The sequence below is a fragment of the Canis aureus genome, chromosome 1 (genome assembly GCF_053574225.1).
Source record: "Canis aureus isolate CA01 chromosome 1, VMU_Caureus_v.1.0, whole genome shotgun sequence".
In the NCBI taxonomy this organism is placed as follows: Eukaryota; Metazoa; Chordata; class Mammalia; order Carnivora; family Canidae; genus Canis; species Canis aureus.
Window position 1 is genome coordinate 26,316,261 of NC_135611.1, and position 24,636 is coordinate 26,340,896.

At 39.5% G+C, this 24,636-nt stretch overlaps 1 protein-coding gene across 4 annotated transcripts; it reads right to left on the reverse strand.

Annotated features, from left to right (window-relative positions):
* Positions 1-366: 366 nt before the first annotated feature.
* On the reverse strand, positions 367-24,158 carry SLC18B1 (solute carrier family 18 member B1). Of its 4 annotated transcripts, XM_077893533.1 has the most exons (15): positions 24,002-24,130; positions 23,738-23,924; positions 22,760-22,899; positions 18,456-18,551; positions 17,718-17,791; positions 16,260-16,407; positions 13,083-13,239; positions 8,837-8,973; positions 7,093-7,194; positions 6,066-6,157; positions 4,664-4,759; positions 2,957-3,031; positions 1,776-1,869; positions 1,629-1,678; positions 367-1,407 (listed from the first exon to the last, which is right to left on the reverse strand). In XM_077893533.1, exons 2-15 carry the CDS (start codon positions 23,751-23,753, stop codon positions 1,335-1,337), a joined length of 1,350 nt encoding a protein of 449 aa, XP_077749659.1. In that variant the 5' UTR covers positions 23,754-23,924; positions 24,002-24,130; the 3' UTR covers positions 367-1,334. The 4 variants fall into 4 exon arrangements, with proteins under 4 accessions (XP_077749659.1, XP_077749651.1, XP_077749680.1 ...); XM_077893525.1 differs by lacking the exon at positions 23,738-23,924 and having other exon boundaries at positions 24,002-24,158; XM_077893554.1 differs by lacking the exon at positions 22,760-22,899 and having other exon boundaries at positions 24,002-24,127.
* Positions 24,159-24,636: the final 478 nt, after the last annotated feature.

Here is a 24,636-nt window from a genome sequence, read left to right on the forward strand (position 1 = left end):
AGCCACATGAGCATCGGTGTCATCTTTGACCATGTCAATCCCTTCTGCATACGCAAAGGAAGGCTTTCCCTCAGGATGACTGCCTCACTCTATCCTTTTAGGACTCAGTTCAAAAGTCTCACCTCCATAGAGAGGTCTTATCTATGTTAGGACCCCACACCTAATTACTGCAGCCACTTACTCTTGAGTATCACTGTGTTTTTCCCTTCACAGCAACTCTGTAAGATAATGGGAGATTCTGGTGTTCATTTATAGTTTGTCCATTCCACCAGAATATAAGTAGACATAAGGCAGACATTGTGTTATTTTTATCACAGCTAAGTTCCCAGTACCTCGCAGAGCATCAGAGAAGTCATTCAATAAAAGTTTTTGAATTAATACATAGATAAAACCATTTCTTTATTTTTTTAAAAAAAGTGTAAATGTGGCTACCACAGCATGAAAACACCCCAGAAGGTATGAGAATGACATGATAAGGATTCACTCATTTCAAGCAATGACATGAATTTCACACGAAGTCAGATGAACACCTTCCCTCAAATATAATGAGCATTCCTGTGGGCTCACTTGCTCTGGGAATAGTATACATCTATGAGGAGTATGTTTTTTATAAAAACAACAACAACAACAACAAAAAGATAGTAGAACTGAAATAGGGACATTCAAGGAAATGAATAATGTTATACTAATCATTGTTTATAAATCCAAGTCCTAATCCAAAGTATGTTACAAAAGGGAAGTCAAAACTAATGTTATTTTTATACCTCTCACACAAACAAAACTTCTAGAAGAGCTGAGAGCCTAGGAATTTTAAAGCTTTTGCACAAGAGGCAGGAATTTTATCTTTTGAACGAGAACAAAAATCTTAGGACACACAGAAAGCATGTCTTTTAAAAACTAATTTTCACAGTAATTATTCTATCCATTTTTAGTAATCTTTATATTACTTTTAAGCATATCAAATTAATTCATTTATTTCCCTGTTAATAAAGAAAAGGTACATTCACAGAATTAGTGCACTTAAAATAAAAAGTAAACAGAGAAAACAGGAGACCTACAGTCCATAACCTCTTTAAGGCCAAGTTTGATCACCTAAAAAAACAAACTTTTGCTGATTTTACAACTGTTCTCATTCTTCATGTTGCAAATATGGCTGGTTTAGCAGGCCAGCTTTTTAGGGCAGCCTAACACAGGATCATCCAAAAATATGCTGAGACTTTCAGGATGCTGTTATAGAGTCCATGGAATTTTGTGTGTAATGTTAAGAAAACCCTTTCAACTTTGACGTTCACCCCAGGAGCATCCGTCTCCCAATGGGTATCGACCCAGGATTCTTAAGGCTGGATTTCATCAGGTAAGAGGGCAGTCCGTTCCTCCTCTGTGCCCAGGATATTTTCAAGCTTAGATCTACATTGAAGGAAAAAAGCACAGAACCTCAATATTCCTCATCTTAAAAAAACAAAACAAAAACCCAGTACTACACTCTACCTTCCCCCTCAAATGTATCTACAAAGTAATGAGGCTTAGAATGCCCAGAAATCTCCTGACTGGAAGAATGGGTAGGAAATGGTTATTTCTTTTCCACTCCCATAGGCTGATTTTTAAAGGGTAAAAGGAATTGACCATACCTTCTTCTCTGTGAGTGCTCCCACAGATAAAACAAGCCCATTGTCACTCCCTTTAACACAAGTGAAGAAGACTAGTTAATGTCAATTCTCCAAGTCACATTTCTCCACAAATGTAAGGAAGATAAAAATAAAAGACTGACTACTCACGCTTGTCATAGCCCAAAGACCCTGTACAGCAGCTGCCCATTCAAAACCAATTTTCTCATACAGAAATCCACCCAGGGTTGGTCCTAAGAAAGCACTAACAATGAAAAGGAGGAAGAATATTAAATAGCATTAAAAAAATAATAATAACTACTTCCTAAAGTCTGCAACGATCCCTGAATCATGATCTTCATTAAACTGGAAGTGGACGTACTAAGGACAAAAGCCAATTCCTGGACAGAGCACTGGGTGGAGAAAAAAACTGTATCTGAAAATAAAGATGTCCAAAGTTTTTAAACAATTCTAAGGATGCCTGGGTGACTTCGTGGTTGAGCATCTGCCTTCGGCTCAGGGCAAGATCCCGGGTCCAGGGATCAAGTCCTGTATCGGGATCCCCACAGGGAGCCTGCTTCTCCCTCTTCCTGTGTCTCTGCCTCTCTGTGTGTCTCTCATGAATAAATAAAATAAAATCTCATAAAAAATAAACAATTCTAAAATTATAATAACTGTTTCTGAAAATTTTCACAAAAATTTTTAAAAGTGACACGCCCTCAAAAGAATCTTTATACTATTCTCTCTCTGCTTCTCCACATTCGTATTTAAAATAACTTAATTCAGTACATATATATTGAGATATACTATACAGTGCCAGCACACAGCTATCCCTCAGGTACAGCAAAGAGTAAAAAAAAGTAAATGAATGAAGAAGTGAATACATTTTTAAAACTTGAGACATGATCCTATTAAAAAGATTTAGAAAGAGAACTTTAAAAAGACAAAACAGGGACGCCTGGATGGCTCAGTGGTTGAGCGTCTGCCTTTGGCTCAGGTAGTAATCCTGGGGTCCTGGGATTGAGCCTCATATTGGGCTCCCTGAGGGGGGCCTGCTTCTTCCTCTGCCTGTGTCTCTGCCTCTCTCTCTGTGTCTCTCATGAATAAACAAATAAAATCTGTTAAAAAAATTTAAAAAGAAAGAGAAACATAGAAGACCATGTTGATGATGTTTTAAGACCACTGGTATAACCATCGACCTGGGAGCTGGAGGGTATGGGTTAGGACTCCAACTCTGCCCTAAATGAATTAGGTGCCTTTGGGCAACCCATTGGACTTCTCAGTATCAATTTCCTCATGGAAATGAAGATAGTATTTTCCATCTCGCAGGTATGAATCAAATGTCTACTCACCCAACTGACCACATTGCGCTGAAGAGACCTGACACAAGTCCCAAGGTACTTAATCCTTCTTCAAAACCATTTTCACTGCAGAGACACAAGAGTAGATCTGTTATGAAAGGGGAAACCTACATGAAAGCAAAGAGTATGTGACAGAGAAGTTAAAATAGATTGGAAACGATCTGAACAAAACCAACAGCCAGGACACTCCATTTCTAATATGAAAAGCTAATCTAACTCGAAGGAATTTTCATAGTTGTGTTTCCTTCATGGTTTTCTAAAAAAGATTTATTGCATATATAAAGCATGATATTAAGAGTCATGACCCATTTGCATGAAGTCTCATAAAAATATATAATTAATGAATAAATTCTTAAAATGAGATGAACATGCAAAGAGAATAAGGAGAAACTTCTGGAAAACACAGAGGCAGCTCCTTATGGCTCGGAGAATTGTTGCCTTGAGCCAGCAGAGCTAGCGCCATTCTTCCCGCTCCAGTTCACTTGGTGTTCTTCATTGTCATGCCTACTAAACAAAAGACTGGTGGCCACCTGACAAATGCCTGGTATGATACTGTGATTTATAATGAAAAATATATATTTGGTCTTCCTCCTATTTCTAGCCAGGAGCCCCCAACACCCTTGGAATTTCCTAAGTGATGAAAGCAATTTCAAGTGCCTGTGGTTATGTTTGTGAAGTGAGTTATAGGGGCTCCTTGCCAGAAGAGTCAACCATGTGATTAGAAGGTGAGAACCCATTCCTCCCTCTGAGGAGGAAACAGGGGCTGGAGGTTGAATCCATGGCCAATGGTCATTGACTGAATCAATCGTGAGTATGTAATGAAGTGTCTATAAAAACCCAAAAGGATGGAATAAGAAAGCTTCCAGGGTGGTGAATCAGAACCCTTTCACATACATGCCAGTATGCAGGAGCCCCAAACCCCACAAGGACAGAAGTTCCTTTGATCAGGACTTCACCCTTTGTCTCTTTTCATCTGGCTGTTGATTCATATGCTTTTATCTCTTTTGTAGTAAACCAGTAAATCTAATGAGTACACTGGTTTTGTGAGCTCAGTGAATCACACTAGCAAATTAATTGAATCTGAGGAGGTTGTCATGGGAACCTCTGATTTCCAGGCCACTCAGTCAGAAGCACATGTAATAACCTGGACTTGCAATTAACACCTGAGGCATAGGGCAGTCTAGGGGACAGAGCCCTTCACATGAGGGATCTGCTATTCTCTCCAGGTAGATAGTATCAGAACTGAGTTACATTGTAGGACATCTATTGGTTCTGGAGAGTTGCTTGGTGGTGTTGGAACCACCCTCATCCCCCAACACACTGGAAATGGTACAAGAATCATTTCGCCTGGTCATTGTATGCCCTCGTATGGACCTTCTCCATGAGAAGGAAACATTGCTCAGGCCTTTCCATTGTGCTTTGGCTTTTCAAAAGTAGACGTGTTCCTAGGCATAAGCCAAGCCAAGCCTCTATCCACAACTCATTTTACCCATCACTGGATTATTATTACCATATACTGTCATTGATATAGTACTACTGTATATACTATTTATATCACAATATTGTGTGATATAAAATCATGAAGATTTGGTCTTGTGAAAAAAAAATCCAGCATTCTACAAAACTGAGAAATTCAAGAAAGTGTGTGATGCCCCCTGCTATTCACAACACAGTTCCTCAAGCACAGAAGTAACTTACTATGCACAACTGAGGATCTCCGGGATAGTTGGAATTATACTCATCCCAGCAGAGATGCCGTTTAGGACTAATATTAGCACCAGCAGCCAGAGCTGACTGCAAAAGAGTTTTGGAGAAAGGAACAAAACAAAACAACATTAGCATGCTGACAAGATACAAGCTTCATATTAAGGCAGGCAGGCTGAATCCCAGGGCAGCTTGTTTCATAGAGCACATGACTGGTCTGCCTCATTTCCATCTGACCCCACTTCATTCAGTGACAGTGCCCTCGAGCTCCTTACAGTTTGGTGGTGGTATGGGGGGAGGAGTGGGAATCAATTCACCACAATATCTCAGTTCCTTTGGTCACACATATCACATGCCTAGAGTCAACATAAGAGGTTACCACCATACAACATCTTCCCAAAACTGGCTAAATATTAATGTTGCTCCTTCAATCACTTGGCTTTGAAATTCAATTGACTAAAAAAAAAAAAAAAAAAAAAAAAAAATGGCATAAAGGGAAGTGGCAGGAAACAAATTTTGCTCCATTTCCTGCACTGTGCCACATACTTAACATCCATTTCCCCACTGAACAGCAATATTCTGCCAACTAAAAACTATGATCACCTCCTTTTTTGTAGGGAAGACAATGCAGGCTGCTGGAAAGTAAATGATTTGCCCAAGTTCCCATATCTAGTAAGTGGCAAAGGCAGGATGCAAACCCAAATCTGAAGGATCCTGAAATCCTTGCTGTTTCCGTGTTACACTCCATCCCAGAACTACCTGAAAAGCTTTAAGCACCTTTTATTTTAGCAAATAAATTACATTTAACAAGCTCTAACAAGCAGTGACTACATGCTAAGAATGATATAGACAGAAAAGAGGGTCGCCCAGGTGGCTCAGCAGTTTAGCACCTGCTTTTGGCTCAGGGCATGATCCTGGAGTCCCGGAATAAAGCCTGCTTCTCCCTCTGCCTGTGTCTCTGCCTCTCTCTCTCTTTCTCTCTATGTGTGTCTCTCATGAATAAATAAAGTCTTAAAAAAAAAAAAAAGATTTGATCCCAGTCTCAAGGATAAAGAAGGAATAGAAAAAACAAAAACATATCATAAGAACTGTCAGCTAAAAGTAGCAACAAATGCTATTTTTAAAATAAAGTACAAACAATCGTGCAATTGAAACACAGAGGGAGAAGCATCATTCTTTTCATTTGATACAGATTTTAGACATTTCTATTTGCTTGTACCACTACCTCCTAGTAAGGTAAAATACTGCCAGTCTAACAGACAACTGTAGTCCTAAATCAAGGTAATTTACTGAAGTAATAAGGTTCAAAATACAGAGCCATGGCAGCATCACACCAAAAATTTCTTTAATACCTCTTAATGCTATTCAGCCAAAAATACAGAAGGAAAAACATTACCTTTTAATGTGCAAGACTGGTATAGGTCCTAAGAGCATGTAGCATCCTGCTGTGATTATGTTTCCCCAAACCAGAAACCATTTCCTTAGATGCTGGTAAAGAAAAGGACAGTCAAAAACAAACAAACAAACAAACAAACAAACAAACAAAAAAACCTCTTGGAGTAAAGCACCTCCATAAACAAAGCACATGCAAAAAAATCACTGAAGAACACAAGCCATGACATGAAAAAATCCAAATACACTGAAAAAAAACAAAACTTTACATTTAAGAGACAATAGGTACATGACAAATAAAAAAGCAAGGACAATATACCCCAAGATAGGGAGTTTCTAAGAACAAGGATTCCTTGGGAAGGGAATGTACTGTAGATTTTGCATATGATGAACAATTCCAAAAATAACAATTTAAAAAGCAGTCACAAGGAACCACCTGGTAGATGCAATACCTGAAACATTCACATTATTTAAAAAGTACCCAATAAAATTATTCCTTTTAAACTACTTAAATGCAGGCTGAAAATTCTAGGGGCAAGATATCTGTTCAGTGACAGAAGATTGTCTTAAATGGGAGTTTTTCTGTTCAAAAAGTCTAATCCAATAGTTTGTCAGCAACTTCAGCACAGACCCCTTTTTTCCCAGAAGAAGCAATTAAAAGTGAATTTTCTCAGAGCGATGGTAGGTTGGAAGACACTGGAACCTCTTTATTGACTCCAAAAATTGAATATACAATTTAAATGTTGTTGCCCTTTAAAAAAAAAAAAAAAGAGAACATAGAGGCGATGGTTGTGTTAATTAACTAGATGGAGAGCACCTTTTCACAATGTATTTAGATCTCAAATCACCATGGTGTAAGTTTTGAATACCTTATAATTTTATTTCTCAGTTATACGGTAATAAGCTGAAATTTTTTTAATTGAATATCAATTCTAATCAATGGACCTCTAGAGTTCCAGAGGTACAGTTCCAGAAAGCCATTGGTCCAAATATACAGGAGTGATTCTTAAGTGTAGATTCAGTGTACATACTGGCATTTTATCACTTAGTAGACCAAACAATGGCGAAGAAATGGCGTAGGATGATGCCAAACCCAGGAATACCAGTCCCACATAACCAGCTGGTAAGTTAAACTGTAAAAGAAATTTTGTGTTAGAGTTATGTGATTAAGTAATTTTTAAAATAAACATAAACCTTTTCTGGCCACTTCTTCAGTTCTTATTATCTACCATGAGCCCACACTTCCTAATTTTGATCTTACTTTTATAAATGGATTTCTTTTCCTATAAGGGGAAATAAAAACCTTACCAGAGGTCAAAAGTCCAAGATGTCTTGCTTTGTAACATTTTATTTTGAACGTACAACTTTGCTTCTATGAATCATAGCACTTTTTACGTGTATACCAGTGCTTCATCAACTTTAGGGCACATTAGAATTACCCGGAGAACCTGTTAAAAGAGGTTCTTATTTGAAGCAAAGTGCTAACATGCCTTGGTTCAAGGGATGGAAAAAAAAAAAAAAGAGAGGTTCTTAGACTTCAGGCCTAGAATTTCTGAGTCAAAAGGTATGGGATGGGGCCAGATAATTTGCATTTTTTATGTAGGCTCCATGCCCAGCATAGAGCCTAACATGGGGCTTAAGTCATGATCATGAGATCAAGACCTGAGCTGAGATCAAGAGTGGGACACACCTGACTGGCTGAGCCTCCCAGGTGCCCAAGGAATTTGCATTTCTAACAAGCAACCAGCTGATGCTGACTGTCCACAGACAGAAGTGCACTGGTATAGTATCCATTTCAAAGGAATGCTAATATCTAATTAAAGATGATATATACACGACAAAGGCTTTTCAAACAGTAAGCTACCACACAACTCTGATACTGTTACTACAGCCAGCATGATACAAACACATTTCTTTGCCTGAGTTGTTCCCACCTTCCATAATTTCCTTAACTAATTTTCTTAAGTAAGCCCATGAAATCTAGGGCCAGGCCCTAAACTCATAGTCTCCAGATTTATCTTTTTGGGTATTTCACATACACAAAACTGTCTCTAGTGACTTCAATGAGCTGTGTTTCTGGTAACTGTGCTTTTGGAATACCAGTACCTCACAGAAAGTCAGTATGGGCTGCAATGAGAGTTCTGCCTTTATAAACACATATTAATTCCTCAGTATAACTATCAGGTAATGTACTTTACCACATTATTAATCATCTTTTTTCAGAAATATCTAAGAGCAAATTTCTACAACATCCAACTTTTAAATTCAACATTTTCCAGCATTAAAAAAAAAAAAAAGATGGAGACAGACTCTTGACTCCTTTCTAATATCCCAGATTAATATATTCCATAGTCATTTAATTGTATGTAATAGCTGAAAAACTAAGTGGACTCAGAGGGGATCTGTTAGAGAGGAACATTAAATGAGCTACTGAGTCCCCCAACTGTCTCACTGGAATTTGAACAAGTAGAGGAAAGTATTCTTGTCCAGCAGCCAGGGTGATGCCCAAGCCAGACCTATGATCACTCCAGCAAGACTTTGAAAAGGAGACCAGTATTCAGGCCACTTAGTGAAAAGCTTCTTTTGTTTACCATGAATCAGACCCCCAGTCACAGTAATGTAGCAGAGGGAAGGTTACATGCTACCCAGGTATGCAGTTCTTATCATGTCTCCTTCTCAGCCACTCAAGAGCTCTTTCCACCAAGAAGGGCCCAAAAGCAAGCAATTATACCCACCTTCTACAGTGGAGAGCTCTTTGACAATCAGGCTACCTACCTTCTCCAGAACAAAGAGAGACAGTGTAGGATCAAGGAAGCCAAAACATGAGCTGAGTGAGTTGATGACAAAGGCTATGAGTGCAACCTTGGGTAAAGTGATGAGTTTCCAGAATGAGTGTTCGCCTGGATCAGAGTCTTTGGGTAAAAATTTAAAAAAAAATAAAAAATCAGAGTAATTAAAATTTTGACCTATTTTGAAAAGTAAAATTGCTAAGGCCATCTTTATCTGGTAATCAAAATAACCGCACCTCTGAGTTTGCCTCAAACTGCATATTATCTATATTTGCATATAAATTATTTAAACCTAGAAGCCACATTGAGTTTCCTTAAAAACAGTTTCTCAAATTCATAAAGAATCAACTGGAAGCAGAATGAGAGGAGAAGAGGGGGATCTTAGGTTATTAGGTTATACCTGAAAAGCAAGTGAGGCCTTCCCTAGATGGGATAGAGAATACATAAAGTTAGATTTGGTGCATGGGAAGAGCCAGAAGCTTTACTGAGGAACTATGCGTGTATGCTGTGAAGGGATCTGAATTCATCACAGAGCATCAGTTTTTTTTTCTGATAGCAAAGAAAACACCAGATTGAAAGGGGGTGCTACTGAATCATGCATAAATTATATTGGAATTCATGGCCAACGGAGCACAGACCTCGCTTCTAGCATTCCCCTTGCGGGAACCCAGCTTCTTCACTATTCCCAGCAACAGGAATGTCATGACTCCTTTCTTTTTCTCCTGCTAATCTGTCAAATTCTATTCACTCTGTAAGGTTTGGCACTGGCCCACAAATTTTACCTTCCTCTGTTTCCTACCACACTTCCAGTCTCTACCATACATTTTAGCATCTAAACTACATTTCGTTTTACATTGTTTACTATTGTCTGGTGATTTTCCCGATTTCCAGTTAAGTTATTGAGCAAAATCTTTGCTGGGTCAGGTGCCATGCAAAATGTGGGGCAAAGAAAGGCAAAGAAGACAAACTCAGCCCCTGTCCTCTCAGAGAAATTTCAGAAAGGATTGGAGAGAGCTAGGATGGAACTAGGAGGGAACCTTTTGTAGCCTATAAGAGGACTGTCTTAAAACAAACAAACAACAGGGAAAGCCATATAAAGAAGGCTTTCCTAAAGCAGTAATATCTACGTTGGTGCCCAAAGCATGAGCTTAAGATGAGCAAGTGAAGGAAGAAAGAATAAGCCAGGCAGATTATTCCAGGAATGGTACATTCCAAGACTCAGAAGTCAACAAAACTTTTCTGTGTTTGAAGAAATGAAGGGAGAGAAGCAAAGCTGGAGGATGGAGACTGGAGCAGGGGGCACCAGCAGAGTGGAGAGAGATCATAATGTAGGTGCATGTTTATGCAAGACTTTGTAAAATACACAGGGAAACCTGAGAAACTGCTAGGGATTCCAAACAAGGGGTAAGAATCAGAGCTGTGGTTTAAAGAGACCTCTCTGTGGCCTTGTGAAGAATGGAGACAAGGGGACCAGTCTGTAGAGGCAGGCCAGAGATGATATTGACCAGGTGTGGACAAGGAAGCTCTTCGAGGGCGAGGATCAGCACTTGAATATCCTCATTTCTCCAAAACACCTGCCATGGTTCATCACTTAATTCTTGGTGAATAATGATCCAGTATGGATCAAAACATAAAAAATCACAAAGAATGGTTCAAGTATTTTGAGTCAGGATAAATTTAGACTTGGTCAGGATACAACAGATAAAGTTAAACCACGATGGTAGTTTCTCACTCATCAGCCAAATATTGAACAGTGAACTAAATGTGAGCACAGTCCAGGATGCTCAACTACAGAAGGTGTGCAGTTAGACGCAGAAAGAGGACAAACACCACCATATGGCTTGGTGCAATAGCGCCAGAAGGGAGACTTCATTTGGTGTGGATTTTAAATAGCTTATTAAAGATGTTCATTAGTTACCTTTGAGATACAAATGATAGAAGATCAATTTTAATCAGTTATATATTTTTGCATATAAAAGGGGCTATGTATTTACGGTATACGATAAACTATTATGGCAGAAATGGTGACCTTCTCTAAATCCAAACTGGGAAAATTGAGAAATCACAACGGGAATATGTAAGAACATCCAAAGAAACAAATAATGAGTTTAACCAGAGGAAGAAGCCCAAGTAATGAAAACCTATGGTGATATCTACTTCAAGATACATATAACAGAATCACCTGGGGAGCTTTTCCAAGCTACTTGGGTTCTCTTTCTGCTCCCCACAATTCCGATCCACTCTTTTAGGGGGGCATGACCCCCCCTGGTTGACTACACTGCCACCTCTAACAGCTACTGTTAGAGGTGGGGAAGCAGGGAAGGAAGTGGAGTGCCCATTAGGTGTGAGGGGGCAGCGAAAACACCGATCCCTGCAGCACTACCGAATCAGCATTTAGTTGGGTGATGGAGAGGGTTCAGAAACACTTCCCAGAAAAGGCAATACAAAGTAAGTTTTGAAGGATGGGGAGGGGTCAGAGCAGATGGGATGGGGAGAGATTTCAGATCATGTGATTCTTCTACTGAAATCTCACAACAGCTCCTCATGGCTTTCAAGATAAAGCTCTCATTTCATGGATTTCGGGATTTTTAATAAGAGGATTGGTATGTCCATGACTGTGTTTTAGAAATATTTCTTTAGAGCAGGACAGAAGACTGGACTTGGTGAGCAAATACAAAGGATGAGAGAGCAGGAGGGACTAAAGTTGACTTTCAACCCCCCAAAGCTAGAGCCACATTGTCTATGAGTCTAGAAGGAGGCAAAGGAGTGGGATAGAACCTTGTAGGACACAAAATTTATCAATATCATCAAAATACAAGAAAAATTTAATTCTCTAGCTTCTATCCATAAGCTCTCCCCAAACACTAATTTTAACAAATATTCCTTAATAGGAACACCTAAATCTGTATGCACAGTCTTAACATTAACAATCTAGGAGATTTTTTTTAATACCAGTTTTCCATCTAAATAGAAGATCCTTCCACAGATGAACAGCAATTCTGCCAAACCATATTGTTCCTGAAAATATAGCTACCTGGGACTCTGTTAAGTTCAATGAAAATGCTAGGAGATTTTAATCGAGGAATAACAAAAATGAAGAGAAATAACTGCCAAGTACCCAGGCTGATGGCAGTCAAAGGGGGCTGCAAAACATACCACATTGTGGGGGGTTGGGTAGGGAGGAGATGAGGAGAGCAGACCAGGACTCCAGGAGTAACAGATGTTGGGGCCAGTCCAGCACCTAATCATAGAAATTCTACATATCTTGTCCTACCATTAGTTAGTAAGTCTTTTTCTCTAGAGTACAGGGTTGACATGACTCTTTTCCCCAATGCGTGAGACTCTGGCCTGGGGCCAGTTTCTTGATTATCAGTCCAGTGTTCATCTGTGAACCAAACAACCAAGATGCTCAGCTACAGAAACCACTGTCTTACATGTAGAAAGATGACAAGCACCACCCTGCGTTTCAGGGTGGTATTGCCTCTCTATATTCTCTAGCTCTCTCCTCTCTAGCCTTCACGTTAACTCTCTAGCTCCGTTCCCTTCATCACCTGATAAGGGTCAAATGCCAAAGATGTTACTAGGCAATCTCACTGTAATAAGAATAGCCCTGGCCTGGTAAATTTCATCCACAGAGAAGGAACTATCAATGAGCCACATGTACCTGATGAGGACACCATGCTCTGTGCCTTCCTGACTGTGCTGACTCTGGCATGTTCCTCACAGTGACCTTGGCAGCTATGTGCATGGAGCTGTTACAGGATAGGTTGACTCATAAGGGGCATGAAGGTTTGAAGCCAGGGTGACCCCTATCACTGCCCAATGTAGCTCTGTGTCCTCCCACCTGGGACGACCACTGGGAAGAAGGTCTGACCTCGCCCTTCTGCCTAACAGCCTTCTGAGAAGGTATTACCATGTGCAGCATTTGATAACTTGTCATTTTGAATAGTTAATTAAGTCCAAGAAGATCTGGTGAGCACCTCATATGGTGATGTTTTATGATGAGGAATTAAATATCTGCTTAGTTCTAAAGGTTAGAATTTGTGATATAAAGAAATTCATATAAACTGCCTATAGCAACATTTTTGAAAAGACAATAAGTTCCTTCAGGGTGTTCTACAAATCTATTATTGATTACATAAAGTAAAAGTACTTGTTAAATTGGCCTCCTACAAAGGCATAAAAATACTTAAATTTCAGATTCTTAAAGTGAGTAATAAATGCAGTCTTACCATAATTAGGTAAAATGTACATGTTGAGTGGTATCATCAGCAGAACTATGCATCCCAGAAAAATAAAAGGCACCTCATAGCCAAAGGATTGATACAAGAAGCCACCTAAAGGAGGCCCTAACACTAGTCCCAGTCCAGAAAAAATCTCAAGACTTCCCTAAAAATGGGGAGGGGGGGAAAGAAAATTGAGTCAATATAGTTTGTTTGAAAATTTTTAACAAATAAAGATTTAATGGACACTATCTGAAAAAAATTCTATCCACTTCACAATATACACACACAAACCCACACAAGCCCAAGATGAGCCAAAAACTTACATATACATATAGAAATACTAGAAAAATAAAATATGGCAGATTTTTTCTGGTTTGTTTTTTAATCCTTATGGTAGGAAGTTTTTCTAATTGTAACATAAAACTCAGATGACACAAAAGAAAAAATTCATAAATCTGGTTACATGAAAATATGAAAAACAATGGTTAAGTACATCAAAAAACAAATGAACAGGGAAGAAATACTAACAAAGGACTAATTTCCCCAAATATATCAAGAGAGCTAATACTAATCAGCGGGGGGAAAAATGAATAACTCAACAAGAAAATGAGCAAAATGCTATAAGCAGACTCTTGACACATAAAACAAAATACAAATAGCCCTTGGGCATGTATAAGAAAGCTCACTCTCACTTTCAAAAGAAGCAAACGGTTAAACTACAAGACACCAGTTCTTACCAATCACCTATTAAACACTCTGCTGCAAAGAAAATGAGGAAAGCAACACACTCGTACACTGCTGGTGAGTGAACAGAAGAGGTAACTTGTCAAATCTATTAATATTACAAATGCATATACTCTCTGACCCAGAATGCTATTCTAAGGATTGAATTTATGGGTACAGTTGTAAAGATGTGACATGGCATATGTGCAAGCTTATGTGTTGTAGCACACTGTTTGCATCAGCAAAAGATATAGACAATCTGACTACTTATCAACAATCTCAATAAACTATGGATGTATGTCACCTCCATACAGTGAAGTACCACATATCGCTGCTAAAGGAAAGTAAAGAGTAAGAAACTCTTCACATACAGGCACAGAATGATCTTCAGGATCACTGTTAGTATATCAGCAAAGTCTCAACATTGTAGAGAGTATGCTAGCACTAGTGTAAAGAAAACAAAGGAGGAAGGAATCATGGCCTGTGTATGTGTGTGTACATGTTCATACATACATGGAATCACTCCAGAAGGAACCTATAATCTCTGTGCCTTCTGGGAGAATGATTTTGGACTGCATGCCTGGACAAGTGTGTCTATGAAGGTGAGGACAAATAATATACAGGATACATTCATTATATTCTGTATTTCCTTTTGCAACTTCTGAATTTTGTACTGTATAAAATTCTTTTTTGTTAAAATTAAAATAAACAAAATAGTGCTACGAAAATATTTTACTATTAAAAAATTCTTATAAAATTGCACCATTTTAAATCAATCTAGTCTTCAGCAGACTGTGGCTTACAACTGTATATCCTCAGATTTTACAGAGGACACAAAAGTAGTCCATTGAAAACTTTCAATTTCATAAAGAATATAAGAATTCTACATTTAGGGATGCCTGGGTGGCTCAGTGGCTGAGTGTCTGCCTTTGGCTCGGGGTGTGATCCCAGGTCCTGGGATCCCTGAGTCCCGCATTGGGCTCCCAGTGGGAAGCCTGCTTCTCCCTCTGCCTGTGTCTCTGACTCTCTTTCTCTCTCTCTGTGTCTGTCTGTATGTCTCTCTCTCTGTGTCTCTCATGAATGAGTAAAACCTTTAAAAAAAAAAAAAAAGTCTACATTTAAGCACAGGGAAGCCATCCAGGTCAACTACCATGTTAGGTGTATCAGCTTTTGGCTGCAATTTTCATATAGAAACGTGGTACGGTAACAAGAATATTCCCTGTTAATCAGATAATTGATCAAATGGACTATTGCTGTCATCACAGGAATTTCTTGGGCAGCACTTTACAGAGCGTCCCACAGAACAGCAGTTCTTTAAGAGTCAAAAAGTGTTTCCATAGTCAAACTGAGTTGTGGAAAATTATATAAAATATCTTTACTACAGGATTTCTCAGAGCCTTAATACACTCATGTGAACTGGCATCTCTAAGCTGGAGGACAACAGATGTGTACTCCTAACATTTCACTCACAAAACCTTGTTTTACAGAGCATGTCAATGAACTAGTGTTCTTCTGAATCATTTTTGTAAAATGTGTTTCTGGGAAATGTAAGCATTACACCTGTCACAGTGGCCATTCCTGCATGCCCAATGGCTAAGGAACCCAAAATGAACCTAAGCAGCTAGCTGGCTATAGATACAGATATTTAACCAAAATTGGGAAGAAATAATTATCTAAACAGCAGTGTATTTAATGGCCAAAACTATAATATTGAGTAAATATGGGCATTCTTGGTACTAAGCTGATGAGGTCCTAAAGTCTAGAGGACAATGATTTATTCTGAGGGCTGCATTTGGTCTTACAGACAAGCCACAGACCCTTTAGGAATGCATGGGTCCAGAGGAGAGGCCAGAAGACAGCCTGCTTGGGTCAGAGGCAGTAGCCAAGAGCTGGGACAGAAATCTGGTATGTCACTAATCCTAGGTATTTAGCATCTAGCCAATCTATGAGAATGTGTGTCAGTATAATGTTATCAAGTGATTGGGGAAAAAGTAAGAGAGCATGCAAGGCCTTCAAGATCTCTATGATTCCTTCCATGAATCTGGAAAATGGAGGGGAAGGACTCTCGTGTAAATCAAGTGTTTGACCATTAGGGATAACTCTTCTAAAGCCAAGAAATGCTGGCAGCTTAGTTTCAGCCTGGGCTACAGAGAGACAACAAAATACTACTGGGGAGCTCATTTTGTTTTGTTCTTAATGGCAAAAAGAATACTTGAACCACATTTACCTGTCAAACTGCTCATTCAGGGGATTCTAAGCTTAGGAAGAGATCTAAAGAAGACTAATGATACTTTGGCGACAGCCTGCTGCTGTAAGTAGTAATTGGGTTAAAAAGGTAACCAAAACACAGAAAATAGAAAAAAGTAGATCTCGAAGAATGGATGTCAGCATTAACTTGGATAGGGTAAATATTTTAGCCTACACTAAGAGGAAAATAGGAAATGTGTATGAAATACATACCAACACCGTAGCCACACTATTTGGAAAAGCCTTTGCAAGAATGGAAAAGGAAGCAGTTATTGCTGCCGCAAAGCTGACTGCATCTGCCATTCTCACCAGAAAACACATAGCAATAAAAATTGGTCCTTCTGGAACTTTATCCAATACACTGAAAGAAAACAAGGCAATTTTCAAATGCATGGTGGGAAAAACAGTAGTATCTCACCCATAGTCCTTACAATAAATCTCTTTAGAAAAGGTTTTTTTTTTTAGTTGTTTTGTTATACTTTCAATAGAAGGGAATTATCTCTCTCTTTTTTTTTAGTAGCAATCTGAGTCATAATGACAGTTTAGTTGCCCTTTTGTGCTGACATAATGGGCCCTCTACACAGTAACACTAAATTGGCTTTTTGAAATATGTAGAATCACTCTGACAAGAATATATACAAAAGAAAGACTTCTTGGTCTCAGGTATGCCCCAGTGGTGGAACTCAAATCTTTAAAAAAAAAAAAAAAAAATGCAGAAAATAGATGATCCCTACTTCCCCTGCAAAAAAAAAAAAAAAAAAAAAGAGAGAGAAAGAGAAAGAGAGAGAGAGAGTGAGAGAGAGAGAGAGGGAGAAAGTCAGCAAAAAGAAAAAAAAAAAGTTTGATATGAAGACTTCCTGGGCTTACTTCATCATTATCCCACCATATTCTTTTCATTTCTCTATGTTCTCCCATGAAGTTGTGTTGGCTCTTCCATACTATTTGCCACTACGTGGCTGGTAAAGGATGCTAAACCTTAAGAACTTGTGAGCTATTTTGCCTCTGGCACTTATTTTCTCTTTTCCAGGAAATAGCAGTGGAGGGAACCACAACACAAGGGAGCACATGACTCAAGCCTGGCCAATCAGAGCATCCCCCACCTCCAGTGCCCTTGAGGCAGGGATGGGTCACCACCAAGATCAGGCCAGTGGCTCCATTCTTCGAATCTACTGGAAGCTAGGAAAAGTGAGGAGCTGCTGGGCAATTCTTCCTATGGATGCCGCTGGGGAATTCTTGCTACCACAAGGGGGCAGTTTGTCCAAGAACAAAGCACAAGAAGAGGAAAGCAAAACCAGGAACTTGAGAAAGATTTCTGATTACATTATTTTAACATCTGTATCCTGATGTGCTCCAGCTGATTCTTCAATGCACTGTGTGCTTGAGCCAAAACATATCCGTGACTCAAAAAAGTGAATTAGGTTTCTGTCACTCACACTGACAGAAGTCCTAATGAACAGATTCAGAAGCCACTTAACGTTAAGTCCTTAGAAGACTCCTTCCTTTATTTGTTCTATCCTCTAAGCACCCAATTTCCTTCACCCATAGCTACATGCCGAGCATGCAACAGACAATCAACAGTTCTGATGGATTTAAAAAATCCATTAACATTTTAAACTGAAGGTAAATTATAAAATCTGTTCAAGCTCCCAAACGTATTGGAACATGACTTACCCAAAGAGAATTGTAACTCCTCCTGAGACAAACATTCCTGCTACAAACATAAATTTTGCTCCAATCTGTACAAGCTGTAAGAAATGTCAGAAAAGAGGGATAGATTGATGACTGTTATGAGTCTACATCCACATAAACAAATCCACTGTATCAGAACATACAAGATTTGGGAAAGATATATACAATTAATATAAGATTATAATAATTCTTTAAAGGAATGACAACATACATCTCTTCAAACATGGAAGAAGTGAAAAATCAATCAACTTATTATGGTCAGAGAAAGACCAATCCCATACAATCTCACTCATATGTGGAATTTAAGAAACAAAACAAATGAGCAAAGGGGAAAAAAGAGACAGAGACACAAACCAAGAAACAGACTCCTAACTCTAGAGCACAAACTGATGGTCCCCAGAGGGAGGTGGGGGTGGGGAACACGGGTGAGATGGGGATGGGGATGATGGAGGGCACTTGTGAGGAGCACCGGGTGTGGTACAAAGTGTTGAATCACTGTATTGTGCCCCTGAAACTAACATTACACTAATGTTAACTAATTGGAATTCAAACAAAAACTTAAAAAAAAAAATCAATCAACCATAAGAATGGAACAATCAACAGTAGCATAATTCAAAAAATATAATGATAGCTATTTCTGTATCAATAGAAATTCTAGATTGATAAATTAGAATAACTAATTATGAACATATAAAAATTAAAATGTTCTTTAATACTTACATATTTTCCAAATACCAAAGATGCCAGCAAGTCAAACAAAGCATAACATCCAAAGATCATACCCGTAACTGTATTGCTGACTCCTTTCTTCTCAGCCTTTAAAGAAACAGGAAAGGAACAAAGTTTAAAAGACAAATTCTCATCCATGTGGAAAGATGGAGCTATTAGATCAGAGCATTGTTTTATGGTAACGTTTATCTACATAGCAATTTCACAGATTGTTATTTTATTTTTTTAAGAGTTTATTTATTATTTATTTGAGAGAGAGAGCACAAACAGAAGGGAGGAGCAAATTCCCACCTAGCAGGGAGCCCAGTGTGGGGCTCCATCCCAGGAACCTCAGCCAAAGCCAGACACTCAACCGGCCAAGCCACCCAGGCACCCCCAAATATTATCATTTTAAAACAAGCAGAATGGTGAAGGAAGGGAAGCTATAATAAAATCATTTCTGACATGAAAGCTATTCACTCACCACACCCATAAAAATTGTTAGCTTTATAATCTTGAGAAAAGAAAAACAGAACCGAAGGCAATGCATTTCACGATTTCAAAAATAAATTACAAGAGTGCCTGGTGGCATAGTCAGGTAACCATCTGTTGATTTCAGCTCAGGTCATATTCTCATGGTCATTAAATCAAGCCCCACACTGGGGCTCTGCACAGGACATAGAGTCTGCTTAAGATTCTCTCTCTCCCTTTGCCCTTTCCCCCACCCCTATTAGCATGCTCTAAATAAATAAATAAATAAATAAATAAATAAATAAATAAGAAGCTGAAGTAACTAAAACAGCATGGTACTGGCATAAAGATAAACCTATGGAACAAATTAGAGAGCCTAGAAATAAACCACACAGTCAATTGATGTTCCACAAACAATGAAGAAAGGATAGTCTCTTCAACAAATGGCATTGGGAAAACTAGATATCCACAAATAAAAGAATGAAATCAGACCCCTGTCTTAACCTACTCACAAAATTGACTCAAAAAGACTTAAATGTCAGACCTGAAACTATCAGACTCCTCAAAGGGGGATGCTTCTTGACATTGGTCATGGCAATGATTTCTTGGATTTGACACCAAAAGCTCAGTCAACCAAACCAAAAGTAGATAGATGAGATGAGAAGTCATCAACTGATAAACCAAAGAGAGAGGCCTGAACAGACCCCTCCCCCACAGTCCTCAGAAAGAACCAACCTTCCCAACACCTTGATCCCAGACTTCTAGTGTCCAGAACTGTTAGACAATGAATTTGTTGTTTAAGCCACCTGGCATGTGGTACTTTTGTTATTGCAGCACTAGCAAACTACAACAGGTACCTCAACGGGAAGATATCATCAAAGGAGTCAATGAAGACATGGAAAGAAGATGCACTGGTCAAGTCACATTATCCACGTTCTTTGCTTAATGGATCTAATAAGTATTTAATCCTGGAGTCTGGCATTATTTATATAATAGCTTTGCAACTAACATTTATTTGGACTCTCACTATGAGCCAGAATCTCTATTAAGTGCTATTTTACATGCTTTCTAAAAACAGTTAAATGAGGGATGTATTTTTAGCTGGCTACATTTTATAGATGAGGACACAGACTTGCAAAAGTTACACAGGAAACCATGATGGTTTCCAACCTGTGCAGGTTCCCACACTCACTATGGAGATAGGATGGTGACTTCAGATATCCTAGAATCACATTCCATGGCAGCAGCCAAATATCACTTTTGGAATGTGGATCCTGCTTCACATTAGAAAAGCAAGAATAGCTATTAAAAGCAATTTCTAGTTCACATGTTATCCTGTGACAAAGAAGGAGGGTGCCAGAAAAAGGATGAGTAGAAATAGGAATCCTGCACCAGAATTTAAAAAGAGCCCTATTTTTCCTTGGTCTCATTAGCTCTAGCTAATAGAAAGGATACATGCAGGAGGAAAGGTAAGTTTTACCAGCACATTTGGCAACCACAAGGCTTTATTTTAATAAAAAATAAAAAGGATCCTAGATACTCTTTGTATCTAGGTCTTTTAAAGTTAGAATGCTCTCTCCCTGCCTCTGTCTTCAGCCTTCCCTCCTGTAAGCAAAAAAAACTAAATCAAAACTTAAAAAGCACAGCATAGGGAATATAGTAAAAAATACTTCAATAACTGTAGGGTGACAGACGGTAACTATTTATTGTGGTGACCACTATATAATGAAGAGAATTGTATAATTGTTATGATGTAGACATAAAACTAATGTAACAATGTATGTCAAGTACATGTCAATTTTTTAAAAGATTGGAAAAATTATTAACAAAATAACAAAACACAAATCTACAGTCTTGTTCTTCTTTGTATTCCACTAAGGAGAAGCTAACGTTAGTTGCTAGCCAGGAAATACCCTGCTCACTGGTTGCTCCAGTTACTCCAGGTCCTCTCTGTCCTAATTACAGAGGCTCAACCTATCATTATATTTTCCAAAACCCAAAACTGATCAGGCTACTCAGTCTTGTTCAAATACCTCTGTTTTCTTTTCTTTAGCTTTTATGTATTTATTCATGAGACACAGACATAGGGGCAGAGACATAGGCAGAGGGAGAAGCAGGCTCTCCGTGGGGGGCGGGGGGACTCAGGGATCACGCCCTGAGCCCAAGGCAGCTCAACCACTGACCAACCCAGGCGTCCCTTGTTCAAATATCTCTGATAGCTTCTCGCTGACATCTTTGGCATAAATGGAAGGACCCTTGCATTCTAGCTTCCCCTGCCTCCTCAGATTTGCTCCTGTGGAACTTCTCTTCCATCCCAGGCCCAAGCCACATCAAGTTGTCTGCTTTCCTCACAGAGAACATGCTATTTACTTTGCCTCTGTTGTTCACCTCGAGAACACATTTCTCAAGACTCACCTTGGATTCATCCTGTGAAGTCTCTTTCAACACTAGCCTTTTTCTCCCTCCCTCACCACCCTCACACATGACAAAATTAACCATTCCTTTCTCTTAAGAGTCTCCTAACAATTTGAACAGCCTTTTGGTAAAGGGTGCCCAAATACTCTGCAACTTATTTTTTTTTTTTCATATTTTCTCACTCCCAGTGGATTGACAAGAGAGGTAAGTTTTCCAGATCTCTTTTTTTGTCCTAACTGCATCCAATGCCTGCATGCCCTGGAGGGGGAGGCCATTAACCCTTCCACTCCCATTCAGTAAATAGAACTAAATCAAACTAGTCACTGAACTTCATCAGGAACGTGATGAGATCCTCACTACTCTGCCTACATTCTGGATTAGCTACAGATACCAAATGCTATAAATGTGTGCAAAAAAACACTGAAAACTAAAGAGCACTGTAAGGGTATGGAGTCACATTGTTCCTCTAGCAAAGAAGCCATTTTCATCCTCCTTGGTAACACAAAAAATGAAGGGCTACACATTATTAAGGCAGTTAGAGGACCCAGAGGGATCAGTGCAATTAGACCTGAGGCTTTGGCAAAGAGTACAAGGTAAAACTCAACTCAGCCAAGCCAGGACCATTTCTTCCATGTTATATCCCACCCACATCCAGAGTTCATGTGGATTCTCTACAAGTTAATTCCCCCTTGAGTCTGTGTCATGACCTGCAAATCCACATAAAAGGCAATGATTGGAAGGAGCTAGCCAATATTAACCAGAATTCCTTCTTGGCACCAACCACTGCTACTAGATTCCATAAAAAATTCAAGCCGGAAAAAGGGATTTACTGGGACCATGCCTTCCTAATTCCAAAATACTACTAAGTTAAAAACTCCAGGAGACAAACTTCCCGTCTTAGCAAAGACCTTTTGCAATAATGCTAAAATCTCAGTTACTAGACCACCCCCTTTGTTTTGGTTGCAGAAACCAAAGATTTATCAAACTACATGGTGACAAAGCAGTCCTCAGAAGGTCAATTATATTTAGGTGAGTTATCTCCCAAGAGGATTTTCTTTCTGACTGGATTTTTTTTTTCCCTCTGGCATCAAGTATTACATCAGAAGTCTTTCTGCTGTGGATCCCTGGGTGGCTCAGCAGTTTGGTGCCTGCCTTTGGCCTTGAGGCATGATCCTGGAGTCCCGGGATCAAGTCCCGCATTGGGCTCCTTGCATGGAGCCTGCTTCTGCCTCTCTCTGTTTCTGTCTTTTTCTCTCTCTCTGTTTATCATGAATAAATAAATAAAATCTCTAAAAAAAACAAGTCTTTCTGCTTATCAAAGTTCTATGCATCATCTTTACTAAATGCAGATTTGTATATTTTACACACCATAAAATGAAATAATTCATAGGGCTTTTTAAAAAAAATTAAAGTTCATAAAAATGTCTCACCTCCTTGGGAAAAAAGGGTCCTAGGATAGAATAGCACATCATAGAACCCAGGTTAATGGAAGCTGCTGATACCAGTACAAAGAACTGTTCTCTGGAAAGCTGTCTGGGTGTCTCTCTTGTATTTCCCAGAGAGTCATCACCTTAAATGCAAACATGGTATAATTACAGGCATATAATTGGGACTTTTGATTGAAGTTTCCAAATGTCACTTCTGTGCACTCTGAAGATAATGTCTGCAGAACTAAAGGCTATTTTGAACATAGCACATTTGATCAAATGTAACACAGAGCTTGTACATCACTACTATTTTGAAAACATTTTCAGGGCAGAATTTATCAAACCATCTGATCTGTTTTGCCTTCTCTATTTCTTCCACCTTTAATAAATTCCTTCAAGAAGGATGAGGCAACAAGGAGATCTCTACAGTATAATTTCTCAAGTCACCAGCTTCATATGCTACATGAGCTTAAAATGTTCTAAGCATGTCATGTTAGCTGTTCATTAAGCATTCTAGGGTAGTATTGAAGTGAAGTGAAGTGTGAGGAAAAAACAAGCTAAAGCATTCAATTGGGGAATGAATACTTACAATGGTATGCTCCTGGAAAGACATGTCTCACTAATACATACATCGATACATATTTTACACTAATAACTAGCCTTTTGCACTGATTATTTTCATACTTACTTCCAGGGCTACGTGTTCATTTAATTTAAAGACAATAGGTCAGTTACTCAATTTCAAATATTCATTTTTAAACTCAACAGCTTGAGAAAAAAGAAATGTAGGCATGAAAACTTTACTTGGTTTGCTCTACTTTTCAGAGGTTGCCACTGCAGTCCAGGAAAAAAAAAAAAAAAAAAATCTGTGCAAGATGAGGAAGTCTCAAGAACCTTTATAAAACTTCTGGAGTAAAGGGGGGAGGGAACTAAGAGAAAGTTTAAGGGGGAACAGTAGGTGCTCCAAACGCAGTGCTTTACCTTTGTCTAATGACATCCGTATTTGAATGCATTCCCAACTTATAAAAGCTGCGCTACAGAGGAAAAAAGTCAGGAGAGACCTCGCCCCGGCCCTCCGAACTTCAACCCCTTCCGAGAGGGCAGAGGCTCAGAGCCGAAGCCCACCGCCAGGCCCCTGCCTCGTCGAATCTCTCTGAAACAAACCGAGCTAAAACGAATTCAATCGTTAGGGAGAGTCAGGACCCACGCCACTAAGGGGTGTCCCCCCGCACCGCCCTCGGTCACCTCTGGGGGGGCGTGGGCCCTCTGGACCCCCCGGCGCGTCCATGCGCGGCTCGGTGCACGGGCTCCGGCGCCGCAGCTCCTCCGGGTCCAGGCCCGCGGACCCCGCCTCGCAGGAGCCCTCCGCCGGGCGGCGCCCGCTCAGCCGGACCTCGGCACCGTGGACCCTCCGCGGGGCGGGGCGGGGGCGGGGCCGGGCGGGCCGGGGGCGGGGCCGGGGCGGGGCGGGGGCGGGGCCGCGCTGCTGCCGGTGGTTGTTTTGTTTTGTTTTTTTTTAAAGACGCAGGCTACTATCATAATCCACGCCCTTGGATAGGCTGTGCTTTTCATTCCGTATAGGGTGAGGTGGGGGAGGACTAGTCTACATTCTAAGTAGGTGAACCCCCTCGTTTAAAATGAATAAAATGTTTTTCCACTAAAGGTGAGAAAGGAAACTTACACAGACACAGAAAAGAGGCCGCCACCTTACTGTCATCATCACAACCTGCTGGCACACACACACAGAAGCTTCACTTAACCTCACCTTATTTACTATTTGGCAACAACTAATGTTTGAGGCCTGGGAAATTTTTGATTTGAGATCAACATAAAATTTAAAGAACTATTGAGTTACCACTTTGTTTCAGGCATTGTGAATT